Source organism: Callionymus lyra, chromosome 12 (assembly GCF_982586985.1).
Source record: "Callionymus lyra chromosome 12, fCalLyr1.hap1.1, whole genome shotgun sequence".
NCBI classification, from domain to species: Eukaryota; Metazoa; Chordata; class Actinopteri; order Syngnathiformes; family Callionymidae; genus Callionymus; species Callionymus lyra.
The window spans coordinates 27,112,198-27,132,145 of record NC_141829.1 but is presented as its reverse complement, the minus strand read 5'-3'; the positions used below and the strand labels follow the sequence as shown (position 1 = coordinate 27,132,145).

At 37.5% G+C, this 19,948-nt stretch overlaps 1 protein-coding gene across 1 annotated transcript in view; it reads right to left on the bottom strand.

Annotated features, from left to right (window-relative positions):
* Positions 1 to 19,640, bottom strand: part of LOC148068832 (polycystin-1-like protein 2) — a 34,356-nt gene extending 14,716 nt beyond the window's left edge. The window contains exons 1-14 of the mRNA XM_087803457.1: positions 19,605 to 19,640; positions 13,582 to 14,207; positions 9,486 to 9,606; positions 9,289 to 9,420; positions 8,564 to 8,677; positions 7,392 to 7,506; positions 7,111 to 7,301; positions 6,806 to 7,036; positions 6,168 to 6,269; positions 5,710 to 5,888; positions 5,444 to 5,590; positions 4,981 to 5,180; positions 3,322 to 3,530; positions 2,587 to 2,752 (exon numbers count right to left, since the gene is read on the bottom strand). Coding sequence (XP_087659583.1) covers positions 2,587 to 2,752; positions 3,322 to 3,530; positions 4,981 to 5,180; positions 5,444 to 5,590; positions 5,710 to 5,888; positions 6,168 to 6,269; positions 6,806 to 7,036; positions 7,111 to 7,301; positions 7,392 to 7,506; positions 8,564 to 8,677; positions 9,289 to 9,420; positions 9,486 to 9,606; positions 13,582 to 14,207; positions 19,605 to 19,640 — 2,569 coding nt within the window. The remainder of the gene's footprint in view (positions 1 to 2,586; positions 2,753 to 3,321; positions 3,531 to 4,980; positions 5,181 to 5,443; positions 5,591 to 5,709; positions 5,889 to 6,167; positions 6,270 to 6,805; positions 7,037 to 7,110; positions 7,302 to 7,391; positions 7,507 to 8,563; positions 8,678 to 9,288; positions 9,421 to 9,485; positions 9,607 to 13,581; positions 14,208 to 19,604) is intronic.
* Between the last annotated feature and the right edge of the window lie 308 nt (positions 19,641 to 19,948).

Below are 19,948 nucleotides of genomic sequence, written 5' to 3'. Positions count from 1 at the left end.
AGCCTGGTTTTTTGAGCAGAGGCTCCACAATGGCATGTTTAAATGCATTGGGAAAAACCCCTGTGGAAAGGGAGAGGTTCACCATATTGGTAACCCAGGGGCCAATTACATCAAATACTTTGATAAAAAGCCTACAAGGAAGGACGTCATCTGAGCAAGAGGAGGGTTTCATCTTGTTCACTAGTGCTGAAATATCACCCAAAGATACAGCAGTGAAGGATGACCAAGAGGAGGAGATGGGCTCAGAGACAGTAGGGGTTCCCAACAAAGGGGGAGAGATTTTCTCTTTGATCAATTTAATTTTGTCAATGAAAAATCTCAACAATGCATTGCTGTCAGCTTCACAGAAGACCGGCGTGATTTGAGGAGCAGGAGATCGTTAATGTGGCCTGAGATGTTTGAGGACCAGCCGCTCCAGTGTCTTCATCAGCTGCGAAGTCAGTGCCACCGGTCTGTAATCGTTCAGCACACTCGGTCGGGTCTTTTTAGGGACTGGAACGATACAGGAAGTCTTCCACAGAGTTGTTACTTTTCCCAGCCGTAGACTGAGGTTGAAGACATGCTGGAGTGGCTCAGCTAGTTCAGCAGCGCAGGTCTTTAGCAGTCGAGCAGACACCTTATCAGGACCAGCAGCCTTCCCTGGACGAATCCTCCGAAGTACATCCTGTACCTGGAGTGAGGTGAAGCTGGGAAGTGGTTGTGTAGAGCTGAGGGGGGCACAAGAAGTTGGGGCAGGTCCTGAGGCGGGCAGCAGTGAGGGTGAGGTGACCTGCTCAAACCTGTTGAAAAAGTTGTTCAGACCATTTGCCTCCTCCACCGTGTCCACTGCAGTCAGAGAGGCCTTGGTCTTGTGTCCAGTGATGGTTTTAACACCATCCCAGACCTCTCTTATTTCTTCTCGGCTCAGCTTATCCTCCAACCTCCTCCTGTAGGTGTCCTTTGCCTCCCTCAAGCATCGCTTCACCTCCTACTGAGCTGACCTCATGGCGTCCCTGTCCCTGCTCCTGAATGCCACTTTCTTCCTGTTAAGGACATCCTTGACCTCCTTTGTTACCCACGGTTTATTATTAGGGTAACAGCGGACAGTCTTAGTAGGGGCGACAACGTCCAAGCAGAAATTTAAATAATCTGTTAGACAGTGTGTCTGACCCTCGATGTCCTCACCATGAGACTTCAGCAGCACATCCCAGTCTGTTGTTTCAAGGCAGTCTCTCATGGCATCCTCCACAGCTGGTGTCCACTTTCTGATTGTCTTAGTGGTCACAGTCTGTCTCTGCACCAGAGGAATGTACTGTGACTGAAGGTGGACCAGGTTGTGATCGGACCTTCCAAGTGGAGGAAGAGGTTTGGCTCTGTAGGCGTCCTTCAAGTTGGAATAAAGGAGGTCAATTGTCCTGTTATTCCTGGTGGGACAATCCACAGCCTGATGGAAAGTAGGCAGAGTAGAGTCCAGGTTGTCATGATTAAAGTCTCCAGAGATGATGATAAACGCGTCAGGATGTTGATTCTGAAGTCGAGCTGTCATTGTGTGGATCTTCTCACAGGCAGATGCAGCCGCAGCGCTCGGAGGAATGTAAACACACAGCGCGATCACGTGACTGAACTCACGCGGTAGATAATATGGACGCATGCTGACAGCCAACAGTTCTAAATCTTGACAACAAGAGACTTTCTTCACAGTAACGTGTCCCGGGCTACACCAGCGTTTATTCACGTACATGATCAGACCTCCTCCTCTGCGCTTCCCACACGCGCGCGCGTCTCTGTCCGCTCTTACGGTGCTGAAACCAGGCAGCTCCACGTGTGAGTCCGGAGTCAGCTGAGTGAGCCACGTCTCCGTGAAGATCAACAAGCTGCTCTCTCTGTAGATCCGCTGGTTGTTGAGGGCAGACAGCTCGTCGATCTTATTCGTCAGTGAATTGACGTTCCCCATCGTGATCGTTGGGATCGTTGGTCTGTGACGTCTCCGATTGTCCGTTAGCTTAGCCTTTAGTCTCTTCCCTGCCCGACAGCCTCTGTAACGGCGCTGAAGTTCGATCGGGATCTCGTGGCGATCTCCAGCCCGTGCCATTGACTTCAGCGACAGTAGATCCTCTCTTGAGTAAACAAGACGATTCTCCCCATGTTCAAAAGTATCCATTTAAAAAATTATAGTAAAAAAAAACAAAAAAAACAGAAAATTATAGAAATTGCTGCGGAGCTACTGGAAGAGGCAGCCGTCCTCGTCGGCGCCTTTAATCCTCCTGGATTAAAGATTCTGAATACCATAATTAATTTAAGTTGAAAGAGTAACCTACCTGGATGCCACTGACTTGAACTTTAGAAAAGCTTCAAACACAAAAATATACTCTCTATCACTCATATGTGCACACACTAGTTTTTTTTAATTTTTTTATAGCCATCACCTTAACTGAAGTGTGAACTCTTCCTTGTGTGAATGACGCATATGTTACAGCTAATTTGACAGCAAGCAACACGTTAAACCTTCGGAAGTTATATTTAGAAGACTGTTTCTACATCAATTAGAGGTGAAAATAATAATTGCTAACCTGTCAATGTGGAATGGAGTGGATTTTTTTACATTACCTGTTCTGGATATGTTGACATCACTTGTGTCTCTATCCCATTTGATGAAGTTTTCCAACTCAGAGAGCACAAGGTTTATGTCGCCTTGGTTTCCCTGGCTGGAGTCATAGTTGGGTATTTTTCTCTTCATACTTTCCGACAGGTGTTGAGATAATCTACTGATGTCCTGGGGAAACATAATACAAACATAATAAAATAAACCTTCTTGTGGTTTCTTTTCCATTCTGGTTGGTATGGTTCTGCTCTCCAGATAAGCTATGCAGATAATTTTAAAGCAAACTATTTGATCACCAGGATTTTTGTAAGAACAATTTGACTCTTATTTTTAATTGAGCTACCATTCATTTATATCCATTTTGTTAATTGCATTTAAAGTTAATCACATTTTGACACTTCTTTAAGAGTCTTCTTTCTGTCTTGTGGCCATCACAAGAAAAACATCTGGATCTACTTTCTTACCCTGCATCTCAATCATTGACAGAGCTCCCCATTATAATGTCTCTCTACTATTATTAAAATCATGAAACAAGACCAAAGTGGAAAGTGGAGCTGCACAACTTTTCAGTTGCTACCTCGAACTCTGGAACTCTTTTTCAAAACACACCACTTTGGTATAATAGCCCCTTCCTTATTATATAGTTGAATTGATCATTTTTTTTGTTTAATTCAACCCCTATGAGTATTTTATTTGTAAGTGATTAAAAATCATTATATGATTGAAAGGTAAATAATTACTTGGATTATGCTCTCAATGGTCACACTGCATGGCTTAGACGTGTATTCCTGCTCCAGTTTGTCCTTTTGTTTTCGTTTTCTTCCGCAACATGGTGTCTTCCGAGGATGGGTGTTTCTGAAGACGCTGACAATGAGGATATTTACTGGAAACATGATGAGTGAACTTTGAATTCCGATCATGAACTGTTGCCAGGTGAATTCAATCACACCTGTGAACATCAAAGAATATCGTTTTAAAAATACGTTAAAAAGACTACATCACAGAAATTCAAAAAGGGTAACTAATGTGTGGATTTAAGTTTCTCTTAAATTGATCTTGGACCTCTATTGTACTCATCCGTATGCGTTTGTTTGTACAAAGGTCTCTTAACATTGAAATATTGACACTAAAAATGTGCATAAGCTGTGCCCACAGAATACACTTTTTTCTGAAAATTCCATTTTGTTTACCATAACCACGCCCACTATGCTGTTATTGGTCAATCGTCATTATGTGCCATCAATCCAGGAAGTCTCATTGTAAAAACATAGCAGGACAAGATAACAGCTGGCAAGAGGAGAAGTGAAGCCCATTTTTATGTCATAATAGATCTGTCTGGTTCGCCAAGATTTCGGAGGAGAAAGTAATAACTGTACAATCATGGTTGTAATTCAGCAATTACAGTGTGGGTGAAGTGGTAAATACTTTATACAAATATTTTTGCCTTACCATATTTTACATAAATCTTTATTTATAAGACATGTAACATCTTGAATCTGAGCTCACAAGGTTGTGGCTTTCTATAGGTGGTGTTGAGCTGTAAACCCAGCAGTGAAGTGGTTGAAAGTGTGGATGACAAAACAGCCATTGGTCGTGGCATACTGTTTCAACTGTGTGGCGTCCTTGACCAAAACTAAATACAGTCACTAATCTCTCTGATCATTATCGCGTTTTTTTTCATCACAAGAATTGAAAAATCGCTCAGACCCTGCATGTTACAAAACCACATACAATTTTACATCTACCCTTTATCATTTAGGTGAAACATTTACTTCAGTGTTTCTTATTATCAGAAAATTTGAAGACTTTGGTGAGGATGTTCTCTTACCTTAGTTAAGCCGACAGTTTTGACTTGAGTTTCCTGGATTACTGGTGAACAGTCAGAACTGCTGACTAAACTAAGCTAAAAGAACATCCTTACCAATATATTCAAATAGTCTGGTAATATGAAAGACTCAGGTTAATATTAGATAAAGAAGACATTAAGAACAAAGTTGATCTAGGCAAATCACTATCAACAACAAAAATGATCCTGTTTGAAAAAAAATGTAATAGCCTTAAAAAATAAATAAAAAAAGGAACCCATTACAAAAAAAATATAATAATTATTGTATTTATTCTGAAAACTAAGTTGTATGGTAAAAACTTTTCTAAAGGGGATTATTGTATGACTACTATACACATTTTAACGTCAAATGTTTAATATTTGTGTTATAACTAATCACATTTTTTTTCAGAGCTGTCAAACCTGACAGGTTGGAAATGAAATCATCCTTGTGTAATATTTATTAAATATCTTTGATTTCATTTATTCCTATTTAAGTTGGATATTTTAACATAATACCTTTTTCTTTCATATTGATTGATTAGTTGACGTGTTATGTTGTAAGTTACATTACCAAGGTCCAATGTCTGCTCAGATGGGTCTGTTGGGATGCCATAAAACATTATATTGGTTAACATGGTGCAGAGCAGCAAAGAGAAGCAGCAGGAGACTCTTTGCACACATGTGAAGGAACTTCTTGGGGGTCCATTTATCACAGAGTACCAGAGGTGGCCGTCACAGAAATCCTTTATCGTCTTCATATAAAACAAATGACTGTGAGACAGAAAAATAAAAAATATATATATCATCAATAAACTTCTTCAAATTGACCACAAGTGTTTTTATGATTCAGTTATTTTGAATAAATTTGCATTCAAATATTTGAATCATAAATGCAATTTGCAAAAATAACCAAGGTCAGTTAAATTATACAGATTATTCTTGTACACTAAATAAGTCATTTTAAACGTAGGAAAACAAGTTCAGCAGAATTTTTGAATGTCAATGCCACTTTTTGCATCACTCTTTTCTGTCACCTGAACTTCTTCATATCGGTATCCGTTGAAACAGGGAAACTTTTATCCAGAGAACAATCATCCATGTCAACAGCCAGCCAGCTGCTGCACAGAAAATGACTTTTCTGCTGAGTCTGCAGATCTTGCACCATTACTTGACTCACATACCTGTGAATATACGGATATGTAGCTTTTTTTTCCAGAATACTTTCGGTAAATTTGTAAATTACTTTACATAGAAAACAAATACTTAAAGGGCATTGCTGAGTCTGATTCAGTATTCTTACCAGGCTGGATGATCACCTGAGTTGTTGTGCCACAGTCTGACGGCCTGCAAGTCTCCAAGTGAAAATGGAGTGGTGAGCAAAAACGTGTCCACCATTCCTCTACCAAACAGACTCTTCTTTGAATCGGTCAAGTGATGTGGCTCACTGCTTGCTTCTGAGCCCAGCAGGCTAAAAGTGACCTGTATAATTAAGATAATTTTAAAAGTCTCTTGGTATTTTTTATGAAAACATTATTTCTGACGCACTGCTGTAAAGCAGTTTAGTGGTCAAATGAAAAAGACACATAGTGAAGAACAATGTTAAAACAAAACTTAAACAGTTCTACAACATGGATTATGACCTTTTTTTTACCTGTTCTGTAATGCATCAAAAGTGACAAATATGTAACATATTATTTTCAATGTTGGAAGATTTAGGTTTCAATCATTCTTAAAATTTATATTCATTCTATGACTCACCAAAGATGAAGTAGCTGCTCCTCTACGAAAGCCTGTGCCGATACATAACAAGTAGCGATACTCGTCCATGGGGTTGTTGTCATGCAATATCGTCACTTTCACCTACACCAAAAAAAAGCACTTTAAAAATGAACAATACAAATCTGTTGATTGTGTGTGTGTGTTCATTTAACATTTCTGAATAAAAATACAACTCTGTTTGTCCTAGGTCATAAAAATGATATCTTAGCGTCTGGAGCTAAGTGGTTTTTAAATGGCATACTTGCAAACATTAAACTACCTCCATTGTGCTTGTCTGTAATGTCCATCTTGTATTGAAGCCTTGACATGAAGATTTGTTCAAAACTTAAATAAGTCTGTATATTTGAAGTTTAAAGCGGAAGTTATCAGCTGCTGCCTGAATTATTTCTTCATTGTAACACACAAGTATCAGTGCACATAAGATTTAGGCTGATGTCCTAACATATTGATCTGAAAATAATCCCAACCATTATTCGACATGAGGCTAAGTAGAAAATGATAGAAATTAGAATTTTGGATGAACTATCCCTTCTTGTGTATTTTTGGGACAAAAGACAAAATAGCAACAAATATAATATTAGTTGGATCGTATACAGTAAAATTGGATTCAGTTCTACCTTGCCTTTGTCCCGTACGTCCTTCAATCTGGCCCATACAAGCAGCAACAGATAAGCGAGAAAGAGCGCCCCAACAAAACAAACAACCACAGGATTTTCACCAAAGGTTCCAAACAGCTCTGCAGAACATGAGGGATCCACCAGGTTTGGGGTGACGAAGAAAGAGCTTCCAAAGAATGTCAGGTGATTGCAAAAACATTGAACAGATTCATGTGACGTCTCAAGACCCACCTTGGACATGAAAAATAGTTATTACTTTGGTCAAAGTGGAACAAGTTTAGAAGAAACTGAATCTTCGTTCTTACCCTGCATCCATAATCATCCCATTCCAATAATGATTCATTCCAAAATTTACAAGAAGCTCCAAAAGTGGAAATGGATAAGTTGCCAGTTATGGATTTGATTCCTGGACCAACGATTGGCCGCACCAACAGGTAGTAAATACCAGACTTCTTGTTTAAATCCTTAGGGTGCAGCAGCCAGCTGTATTTCTCTTCTGCAAGACAACCCACACAAATCAACTAAATCAAAAATATTTTCCAATTGTCTTCCTTCTTCCATCTCCTTATAGTAGTGAAAACATTACCAATTGTGCTTCCCTGATGAGGCATCACTGTTACTGCTAAATGTTTCTGTTCAGTTGGGTACTCCATGTATCCAAGGTAGAGTTTCAATGGCATTGGGTCCTCTGAAGGCAAAATCTTTGTAACGAAGCAATAAATTGTAAGGTTAGTGTAGAACACTGAGAGCTTTGTTCATGTCTATATTCTGTCTGAATTCAAAATTTGGGGTTGGTTAGTAAATTGGTTAATAAATAAAAATAAATTGGGATTAGAAGTTTATGGCGATGGCATACATCTTTGTGGTTCACTCAGAGGGCTAGGTTGTGGGGCTATTGTGATTGACTCTACCTGTGTTCACGTTTCATTGTCTATGCTTATAGCCAATCAAATGTCATCCATGTGTATAAGTCCCACCCACTTCTCAGCCTGTTGTAGCGTCACATGTCAATCACACTGCTCTAACGCTGCTAGATAAGAAGCTTTAATACAGAATTGAGAGCTAACACAATTGAGCCGATGGAACATAAAAACAAGTCCAAAAAAATGTGTTGCTGACGGCGGAACCTGCAGGAACAATTCGAAAAAATATGGATCTATTTGGTGGCTTTTTGGTTTCAAAAGCAGACCAACAGAAATCATCCAACAAATATAATGGTAAGTTGTTTCTTAAACTTTGTGATGCTTTATGTTTAAATGTTTTGTCTTAATCTATTTCAAAATATCATCTTTATTGAAATGTTCTTATTGTTGTAATTATGTTCCCTTCTAGTTTACCCAGCATATATTATATTAGCTCTACAAGTCTGGCAAATCGGTGGGACAAAATATTTTGTATCAATGACCTACATTAAAATCATTACATGCTTTAAAATCACAACACTGCTGTAAATATGTTATATTTATAATTATATTACTGTAGGCTTAATAAGGCTACATGGTTATGGTACAAAACATTGTGAAAAGCTGCTTTTTCATCAAGGTACAGGGAACTTGTGTCATTGGCTGGAAAGCTTCCTACACCACGCATTAAGTGGGCTGGCCAGTCAGTGACTCAGGCCAATTCCCCCCTAGTCTGCCCCTGCCTTAAGCACATTTAACAGTACAAAACTATTAATTACTTTGTAGTTATCTGACATAGTCTCAATGCATGTGAATGATAAATTATTCTATATGTAAGGTGATGGTAAAATTACACCTTGATCGCCAGAGTAGAGTCTTCCAGGGGAATGTCAATGATTGTAGTGCTAAAGTTCCTCAGATCCAACAGAGTGATGTTTACTGGCACACCAAGAGGCCTTGGCAGGCGAATCTAGAAGTAAAGTAAACTTGAAATAAAGAATTGAACAGCATATGCAAACAACAAAAACAAACATAAAACCAGTCCTAGCCTCATGTTGACTATGACCCACAAATCAATCCCAACTCCTCCCTATCGGTCTCTGTCCTACCCTTAGCAGGAGCTATACTGAATCCTCAGACCATCTCTTGGATGAGAGGTGAAACATCTCCCAGTCCAGATGACTTGCTTTGGAACCACTGTAAGCTGAACCAATTCAGTGTATGAATTTTGCTAGGAGAACAACTAGAAAATGCAATTTTATCAAGTTTTAGTGCAGATTATCTCCTTAGCATGGAAAAAGTACATAGGTTTCAAAGATACAGCTCTAAAAAAAGGGTTTTTTTTGGTGCGTAGCAGTAATTTAGTAAGCGGAAAAGGGAATAACAGGGATTGGAATGGCTATACTGATTGTTTTTATAATGAAAACAAATCTTAAAAATATGTTTCTTTATGTATAATATATCCCTCATTTACACGCTACATGCACTCTAAGTGGTTGTCTGAAGTAAACAATTGTATTGTGTTCACACAACACAGGGTCCAAACTATGCAGGATGAATATGCTCTTGACGTGGGCTCACCTCAATATCTTCCTGTAAGTCTTTCAGAGGAATGACCTCTCCATTCCTTGTTGTCAGTGTCAGTGATCCAATGACCCCGCTGATGTTTCCTTTCGTATTCCAGGAGAAAATATTTTCAGCCAAACTCAAGACCTTAGTAAGAGAAGAAGAGATTATATAAGAGTGAAATTTGTCAAATTGAAGACTCTAACTCTCACTTTGATATTCACTACTCCGCCTTGAGGGACTATGTCGCCGGGCAAGTCCGGGAGCGAGAACCTGATGCAGGAATCGTCTTGAAGATCTGCAGACACTTTATCTAGATCTTCTGCTGTCACCCTATGTAAAAAATAAACATGATAATTGAAATCCCGGCATTTTGTGTTGTTGTATGTTACCATACAACTTTGTGTGTGCTTTTCTATATCACTCCAGCATTTTGCCACAACTTTTTTTCAAATTGGTCTTGACTGGGACTTTAGGAAGTGATGAGGAAGGTTAAGTTCAGACAACGAGTCAGTCAGGTTTATTGCATGATGGATTGATTGTTTTTTTGTGACAGGTACATTTGATCACTGTCCAGGCTTCTAAGTGAGGAAATTTGGAGTCAGATTTGAAAAAAAGGCAATTTAAAAGTGCATTTTAATGAACTCATATTTGTGACATATACGTGGGAGAGGCTGTTAACAAAGAACTATAGATAATTATCAAAGAAATCTACTACTGTCCATGTTTTTTGGTAGTTTTTATACACTCAAGTCTATCACTAATCAAAATCATCAGAATCTATAAAGACCCAGTTAAGGCTTCATTAATCTGTGGAAAGTCAAAGCTATGTATTTTGGTTGAGAGTTTGGGGCAGATTGACCAATCGAAGTTTAGTACATGGGTGTGGCAACAATCGTTCCTGAAGTCTTATCATCATCATCTCATCAGAGTGGTTTGAGGAGAGATTTAAATGGCTGGGCTAGCTTCCCAACATGGCCGTTTTCAAGACGGCATAAGAAATAAAAATAGAAATAAAAACTAACAGTGTTAAAGGAAAGTGAAAAAAAACAAACCAGACCTTTCATGGCAGGAAATTAACGCTGCTAACCGTGGATATCAACTAATACTAAGACTATACTGCTGGAGATGTATATTGCCACTGACAAGACATTCACCTTCAGAGCAGTGCATTTGTCTGCCTTACAAATCTGACAAAGTTATCGCAGCATCAGGATTCTGCTGTGCATCTGCGACCAACTGTCAGTTTGAGCATTTTGTATTTTGACCTTTGGAAGGGAGTTTAACTATTTAGCCCAAATTATTTTTTTTAGGTCAATCTAGAGTAGGTTTTGCAGAGTTTTATGTATTTGCTTTTAGTGGTGATGTCTGAGGGTAAGGTTCAGCTGTGGTGTGCTTCATTCCTGAATAACTGTAGTGATAAAAACAGTTATTAACTGTATTTCTTTGTCGTCTTCCTTAAACTTACCTATTGACTAACATACAGATGTTATCTCTCTTGATGATTAGGGGAAAATTGTCATCATTTAGACCCAGTAATGCATTCTGTGTGTTGTTCAAGGCGTCAATAATGGACTCCGAGGTGGCTTTCTGTATGGAAAAAAGTATAACAAGAACAAATTTGCTAATATAGTAATACTCAGGTAACCGCTCTTCAAATATAAATTACTTTATTACATCTAGGGCTCATGATAAAATTGACAATATTTAGTTTTCTTAATTGAGTCACAAAACTAAAATAAGAAAAATAAAAATTGATTTTGTGATCTATTAAATACTCACATTGGGGGGGAATTCTGTCATGGTGCTGGCAATCTCCACCAGAATCCCGGCTGGAATTAGAATTTGTTCTTTCTTTGGGTTGCGAGTAAGTTCAAGTAAAAATGAGCTCAGCGCTTTCAACATCATCGAGGCATCTTCCTGTGAAGATTTGAGACGCACAGTACAAAAATCCAATTTAGATGTTAAAAATATTTTAGTGCAGTTTACTCACCTACTTAATTCTTAATCTAACCAGATTGTATTATTGTACAGTTTGTCAATGTCTATTATTTATACCCTTGAATGCATTACCTGAGCTTTAAAGCTGAGTTCATCTGCTTGTTGCACAAGAGCATTAAGGACTCCTGCAATCGAAACAACCTCCTCAGAAGTCCATTTTGGAACCTTTGTTGTGATGTCAGCCATGAAGTCCAAGATTAGATCTCGAAGCTGTTGCAAAGAGCAGATGAAAGGAAAACATGTAATCTTGAAACAACACTAAACCCCTGTTTCCTGCAGATGCCAATGGATTTTAAAAACATAAATGACTTAATGTGACTCTGGCCACCATCTTGCTCTGATAACTCAATCCCTACTCACGGCTACTTTTCTGATCTTGCCAGAGTCAAAAACAATTATTTTAATTTTTTTCATTAAATATTTCTTGTAACTTAAAGTTATGTATTTATGTCAGGGATAGGGTTAGGGTGAAAACAATTTTATTGTATTTTTTCGTTGACTCTTTCACAATATGAATTATTTAATAGAACAATACTGCACAGCGTCCACACAATAACCCTTACCTTTTCTTTATCTGGTTTACTTTTGTCATCCATCTTGTCATTCAACATATTCGCCACAGTGAGCAGGAGTCTTGCAGCAGTTTTTTCTGGCAATAGCTCTTGATTCCATAATACAATCAAGTGCTCTGTAACCATTGTGAGTTTTTGAACACAAAAGCTTGATGCCTTTACCTGGAGGAAAATATGTTTTTAACAACAAATAACATCTTTTTTTTTTAATCCTCAATGTTAATAACTCAAACCTGCACAGATATTGTAGTTTTCACTTCAGAACATTGAAACTTCGCTGTTGCTGTTATATTCAGGTTGAAATTGTTGCTCCTGTTACCTAAGGGAAGGTAAATATTTTGCAACGTCTTGTCTGCGCTACATTGGAGGTGCTTGTCTGGAAACATAAATGACAGAAAGTCTAAAGCTTCAAATAAAAAGAACAATAATAAAATAATTATCAATAATAAAAATGAATAAGATGTACGTACCTTCTATGCTAATACAATACTGACAGTCCCGGCAGGGTGTTACAGTCTCACAGTGTATGTTGAAAGGCTCAAGTACATTTCCAACCAAAGGAGATATACTACACACAACAGTTCCAGGCCCAGAAGTGACTGGTGAAGTATTGCTTGTTGGAGTATCTGTTGTCGACTCAGTAGGAGAATTTGGTTTTAAACTAGTCACTGTTGTCCGTGCAGAAGCAGTTGCTAATGGAGTCACAGGTGTAGATTCCGGTCTTGATCTAGTCACCGTTGTCCGTACAATGGCAGGTGCTAATGGAGTAACAGGTGTAGATTCAGGTCTTGGTCTAGTCAACGTTGTTCGTGCAATGGCTGGTGCTAATGGAGTAACAGGTGTAGATTCAGGTCTTGGTCTACTCAACGTTGTTCGTGCAATGGCTGGTGCTAATGGAGTAACAGGTGTAGATTCTGGTCTTGATCTAGTCACCGTTGTCCGTACAATGGCAGTTGATGACAGGGATGATGATTTGGATGATTTAGATGATTCAGACTTGGAAGATGACTTAGATGGTGACTTGGTGGCTGACTTAGATGATTTAGACTTGGAAGATGACTTAGATGGTGACTTGGTGGTTGACTTAGATGATTTAGACTTGGAAGATGACTTAGATGGTGACTTGGTGGTTGACTTAGATGATTTAGACTTGGAAGATGACTTAGATGATGACTTGGTGGTTGACTTAGATGATTTAGACTTGGAAGATGACTTAGATGGTGACTTGGTGGTTGACTTAGATGATTTAGACTTGGAAGATGACTTAGATGGTGACTTGGTGGTTGACTTGGATGATTTAGACTTGGAAGATGACTTAGATGGTGACTTGGATGATGACTTAGATGATTTAGACTTGGAAGATGACTTAGATGATGACTTGGTGGTTGACTTGGATGATTTAGACTTGGAAGATGACTTAGATGGTGACTTGGATGATGACTTAGACGATTTAGACTTGGAAGATGACTTAGATGGTGACTTGGTGGTTGACTTAGATGATTTAGACATGGAAGATGACTTAGATGGTGACTTGGATGATGACTTAGATGATTTAGACTTGGAAGATGACTTAGATGGTGACTTGGATGATGACTTAGATGATTTAGACTTGGAAGATGACTTAGATGGTGACTTGGATGATGACTTAGATGATTTAGACTTGGAAGATGACTTAGATGGTGACTTGGATGATGACTTAGATGATTTAGACTTGGAAGATGACTTAGATGGTGACTTGGATGATGACTTAGATGTTTTAGACTTGGATGATGACTTAGATGGTGACTTGGTGGTTGACTTAGAAGATTTAGACTTGAAGGATGACTTAGATGGTGACTTGGATGATGACTTAGATGATTTAGACTTGGATGATGACTTAGATGGTGACTTGGTGGTTGACTTAGATGATTTAGACTTGGAAGATGACTTAGATGGTGACTTGGATGATGACTTAGATGATTTAGACTTGGAAGATGACTTAGATGGTGACTTGGATGATGACTTAGATGATTTAGACTTGGAAGATGGCTTAGATGATTTAGACTTGGATGATGACTTAGATGATTTAGACTTGGAAGATGACTTAGATGATTTAGACTTGGATGATGACTTAGATGTTTTAGACTTGGATGATGACTTAGATGGTGACTTGGTGGTTGACTTAGAAGATTTAGACTTGGAAGATGACTTAGATGGTGACTTGGATGATGACTTAGATGATTTAGACTTGGATGATGACTTAGATGGTGACTTGGTGGTTGACTTAGATGATTTAGACTTGGATGATGACTTAGATGATGACTTGAGTGATGACTTAGATGATGACTTGGAAGATGACTTAGATGATGACTTGGGTGATCGCTTGGATAATGGTTTAGATTTAGACTTGGAAGATGACTTAGATGATGGTTTGAGCGATGACTTAGATGATGACTTGGAAGATGACTTAGATGATGACTTGGGTGATCGCTTGGATAATGGTTTAGTTTTAGACTTGGATGATGACTTAGACGATTTAGACTTGGAAGATGACTTAGATGATGACTTGGAAGATGACTTAGATGATGACTTGGGTGATCGCTTGGATAATGGTTTAGATTTAGACTTGGATGATGACTTAGATGATGACTTGAGTGATGACTTAGATGATGACTTGGAAGATGACTTAGATGATGACTTGGAAGATGACTTAGATGATGACTTGGGTGATCGCTTGGATAATGGTTTAGATTTAGACTTGGAAGATGACTTAGATGATGACTTGAGTGATGACTTAGATGATGACTTGGAAGATGACTTGGATGATGACTTGAGTGATGACTTAGATGATGACTTGGAAGATGACTTAGATGATGACTTGGAAGATGACTTAGATGATGACTTGAGTGATGACTTAGATGATGACTTGAGTGATGACTTAGATGATGACTTGAGTGATGACTTAAATGATGACTTGGAAGATGACTTAGATGATGACTTGGGTGATCGCTTGGATAATGGTTTAGATTTAGACTTGGAAGATGACTTGGATGATGGCTTGGACAATGGCTTGGATGATGATTTAGATAATTTCGACTTGGAAGATGATGTTCGCTTGATGGTCATTCTTTTATATCGAGGTGTATCCTCATCTTTGGTGGGAAAAAATGTTATGTCATCATGTTAATCTATTTCTTTTCCAATTTAATCAACAATAATTGCACAAGGGCACCTGATCCTGCTAGCTCATCTTGGCAATGTCGGAACACACAAGAATGACGAAATCAAAAATGTCACAAAGCTTCATACAATCATCACTAAAGGTCAATTAACACTGAATTCATCACCATCAGCTGCATTAGTGAAGTTGGACATTAGTTTTATGTTTAACCTCATCTAGAAACAGTGTGTTGGTACCAATTGGACACAAATAAATAATCATAAGGTACACAAAAAATGCTAAATTATTTATATCTACTTAATGATAATGAAGGACCTAAATCTTGATTGCAGTTCTACTAAAGACACCAGTCAACTACCTAAAAGAACCAAAATCTAGCCGTATACAGTTCTCAATGTAATTAATTTTGGCTGTAGAGGGAACCCCTTTGAAAATCTGCCCAAAGAGGATTTATATGCTCATCAGCATATGACCAACCATTTAATAAAAAAGCTTCTAAAAGTGTTCTAAAAAAGGACAGGTACATTTAGCAAAAGGGACAAAAGTCAAGTAGTGCACTAAAAACCATTGCTTTCCATGTACATTTACAGCGCAGAAAAACACTGGTGAGTCTTGGTTAACGAGGAATAACACTCTTTGGTAAAATGAAGGCAATTATAATTATAATTCTGTGTGGTTGGAGTAAATTGGGGATTTATTTTATAAAGGCTTGTTCAGTGGCGGAGGACCAACATTTCTGGTAATATTTGATGAAGCTAAGATAAATATCGGATCACTTCCATCTATGGCTCTATTTATCAATCATATGTGTGCCAGGTTTAACACCTAGTTTAAGGAAAGAGGATTATGCTGAATATGCTGAACCGGCGACCGATAAGCAGATGATGATGGATGGATGGATTAGGCTGAATAATTAACTAACTCCAGAAGTCAATTTTAACATTTTTGTAAAAACAGATTTTTTTTTTTTTTTAGGATGGACTGGTATTTGTGCTGTAGGTCTTCTGAAGGTCACAACTTTAAAATACACATCAATTAACACCCCTTAATTCTTGCTATTTGCTACTTATTTGATCCGTAAGTTGGCTGCTAATATCTATATATATATATTATATATTATAATATTATTATTATATTTCACAAATACCATGATGATGGTAAGAAACAAACACACACACCTGTAATAACCACCACGGTAATATCCTCCTTTAAACTTTGGGCCCAGCCAAGGCTGTCCTTGTTCACAAGGTATTCGTTCCCTCCCTCCTGACCGTCTATCAGCGGTCTGGTATTGTTCGCCTCATGACACTTTGTTGTCATGGTCTGGGAATGAAAGAAAATCAACATCAAACAAGGGTATTGTTGATAGATTAAACTCCACTACTCATTTAAGAGCCGCCATACTAACATTCCAATTTTTTATCTTTCTTGGGTCTTCAATATACCAGTTGACTTGGGGGCAATCGCTCTCACAGGTCATAGCGATCTTGGGCAGAGTGATAGTTTTTAAGTCACAACCCTCAACACAAGTAAGACTGTGGAACAACAACAACTTTAATACAGTATGTTTGTTACAGAAACAACTTCACAGTGTGTTCTTGTTTATGAAATTGTTGAAAAATTCTGAAAACACTTAAAAAACACTTGAAATTGGAATAGTTTACAATAGCAGACATTCTTATTCCATTTAAGTTCATAGACACTCAGCATTTCTATCATCAGAATGATATGTGTACAGTATATGCAATCGAAAAACAAGTATTATAGCGATTCAAATTTAATAAAAGTCAATTTTACAAATGAAGTGACAACAATGTGGTTAAAACTGATAAAAAGGTTAGCATGACAACATCACATCCATCATTTTCATCTAATGAAAAATCATGGATTTTAATGTATTGACTGTTATCAAATGAAAAATGTAATGTAATTATCAAATGACTTTATTATTAAAACGGTATTTATGGTCACTTACTTGATTGGCAAGACAACCTGAGGTGTGAGTGTGACACAAAAAGGCTCTGAATGTTTTAAAAGTTCACCTTGGAACTCATTGTAATAATAAATGAAATAATGGAAGGGCCTGGGCAGGCAATCACTTGTGATAATTTGACTCTCTGCTTCCCAAGTCCCACCACATTTACACGGATCTGTAAATGAAGAAATGTTATATGGTTATATTTTATACATGCAGTCAATTCAAATCTGAATACTTCTACAATAATTAACAATAATAAAGTGCTACTAGGTACTAGTTTTGACGGAATAATGTTGAATAAAATATGTTTATCAAATGTATTAACTATATATAACAGTATTATAATTGTATCAATGCTGATATTGTTTGTTTTTTGTCTGCTTCATGTGTGAGAAAATAATTGGGGACTAGAGATGTGTCTGTGACCTAGAGGGTATAAATTATTATTAGTGTGTTATTTTATGGAACCTTTGGAGGAAAATAATTATATACTGTAATAGATATACTGTAACAGCAACCTGACCCAGTTTTTAATCGGGCAGTTTACCTTCTTCAGTCTAAAGGCATATGTGGTTGTCTCATTCAAATATTAAATAACAGACTGGTCATTTGAAAACATCATTATATGGATTATCAGTTGTAGAGACATTGTCACAGTGGAGGAACAGAAACAGAATCATGTATAGCAAATTCAGCATAGTAGCTTTTTACCTTCATAGATCATAACTGAGCATTAATTTTAGCGTTCTACTTACCACAGGACCATTTGTATGTTCTGTCAGATTTCCTCTGGATATCTGAATTAAGTGAAAGTGTGATTTCCTGCTTTTTGATGAATACTTCATTCAAAGGATATGCAATGATTTCCATTGCTTGTCTCCTGACTCGGACATGTTGTTTTGACTAAGAAACATTAGCAGAGAGTCAGTAGGAGATTTAAAAAAAAAAGAAAGTGTTTCTTACCAAACGACCAGATAAAAAGTTATTTTTAAATATCAAATCACAGGAGACATGGTCTATGTTCACTTCCGCAGACGAAAAAAGATTCCATGCTCTGATTGTTAGTTTTATGGATCCTGTTGACAAAAATCAAGAAAATTAATTAATGATTAATATGTTAATAATAAGGAGGTTTTGTAGTTGCAAAGAATGGATATATTGATAATGTGATTGATATTGTGTAGCCACATGATTTGTTATATATACAAGTAAAAAAATAAAGTAATTTTGTTTCCTTAAAGATTTACAATGAGCCATACTATAGATAAGAAAGAGCTTTCAACATTTACTGCAGAAGAAAATAAAATATTTTAATTGAAAACAAAGAAGTGAGTTAAGCAGTCCTACTCAGAGAATGATTTAATTTGGTAAAGGCTAATGCCAACTCATTTGGCTGTTTGCATTGGAACTCATTCTTTCTAAAATCTTTTAACTTGGGTTCTCAGCTGGGAAAGGTTGGGAATTGAGTTAAGGGGTTGCTTTGCAAAGTTAATCTGGTTGTCATCTAAACACTAACTGAAATACATATAAAAATATAAAGATGCAATGAGTATAAAGTCAGTTAAAAATAAACAGCCCTAGCATGTGGAACTTAACACATTCCATTGACCGATTGGGGGGGTCAGGAAAACAAGAGTGAACCAAGCTGTGATGTCGAACTGATACTGACCGAGTTGACAATGCATTAAGGAAATGCTGGGAGCGCTGCCTACAAAAGAAAGAGGTCAAAGTTTGTTGACCTCGGTTGTTGGTCCAATATTGTTGAATAGGATTAGAAATAATTGTGAAATATTGAATGACTTCTATTCCAAGTATGTCAACAAAAAGGGGTGATGAATTTCACATACTGTATCTTCCCCTAAGCTCTTCCTACACCAATACGAAATGTATGATCTGTCAGCATCGTAAAACACTTCGGAGGCATGTCCAGGGGAAAATTCTCAAATTTGTGTCGCATACGAATGGAGAGTCAAGTTAGTAAGAAAATGGTTCAACATACCTTTCAGTTCCTTTTTAATTACAAAGACATCTTTCCTTGTGTTCATATGTCTGATCTCAGCTGAACAGCTGACGTCTCCAGTGAGGGTGAAATGGACAGTCACCGGACTGCCAGCCTCCAAAGAAACACTAACTGACACATTTGAACAGTTTTCCTTGTTGGCCAGGATTTCTGCTCGCAGTCCAGAGACTCTCTCCAATACACACACCTGTATTCAAAGTTACAATAAGGGCCTTTTCTTTAAAACTATATAACAGGAAAGATAATATGAATGTATAATTTGGCTTTTTTAAATTTTTTCACATTATCAAATTGTTGTTTTGATAGAAAAGGTCAAATAGTTAATGTTACACTATTAGTTTCAAGGTCTTAAAGTCAAAACCCATCAGTGTCATTTGAAAGTAAAAATATATTAATCAGAGAAAATAGTATTTTTCATTTTTGTTTTTTAATATGTATCCTGTCAAAAACGTAAGTTTGATGTCATTTAAGCTGTATATAGTAATAATACATAATAATATTTGAGAACATAAATGACCAAAACCATGACCTTCCAGAAGATATTATATTACTAAATTCCAGGGCAAAGAATGACATTTTCACAGCTGAATGGAGTCTGACCTGAAGATTAGTGGACAGCAGGCGCTTGGTGACCATGTTTGAGGCATGAAGGTTCATCTGATGGCAGCCAGGCCCAAGATGTTTGACCTTCTCTGCAGATAGACTTATGTTATGAGGTACAGTTCCTCTCATCACGAACAGAGTTGCTAAGATCATATCACCACTTTGGAGTGTGTAGACCACATGAGTGCCTGTTGGGAAAAAAAGAAAAGCAACAAATTGCATGTTTTGGCGCTTGTGATACTTGGTGATCTCACCTGTTCTTACAACAGTTTGAATTTCCAATGACACTCCATAAATGGTTTTGCAACTGTTATCTTTTGTAGTCAGGCTGCCAGACACAC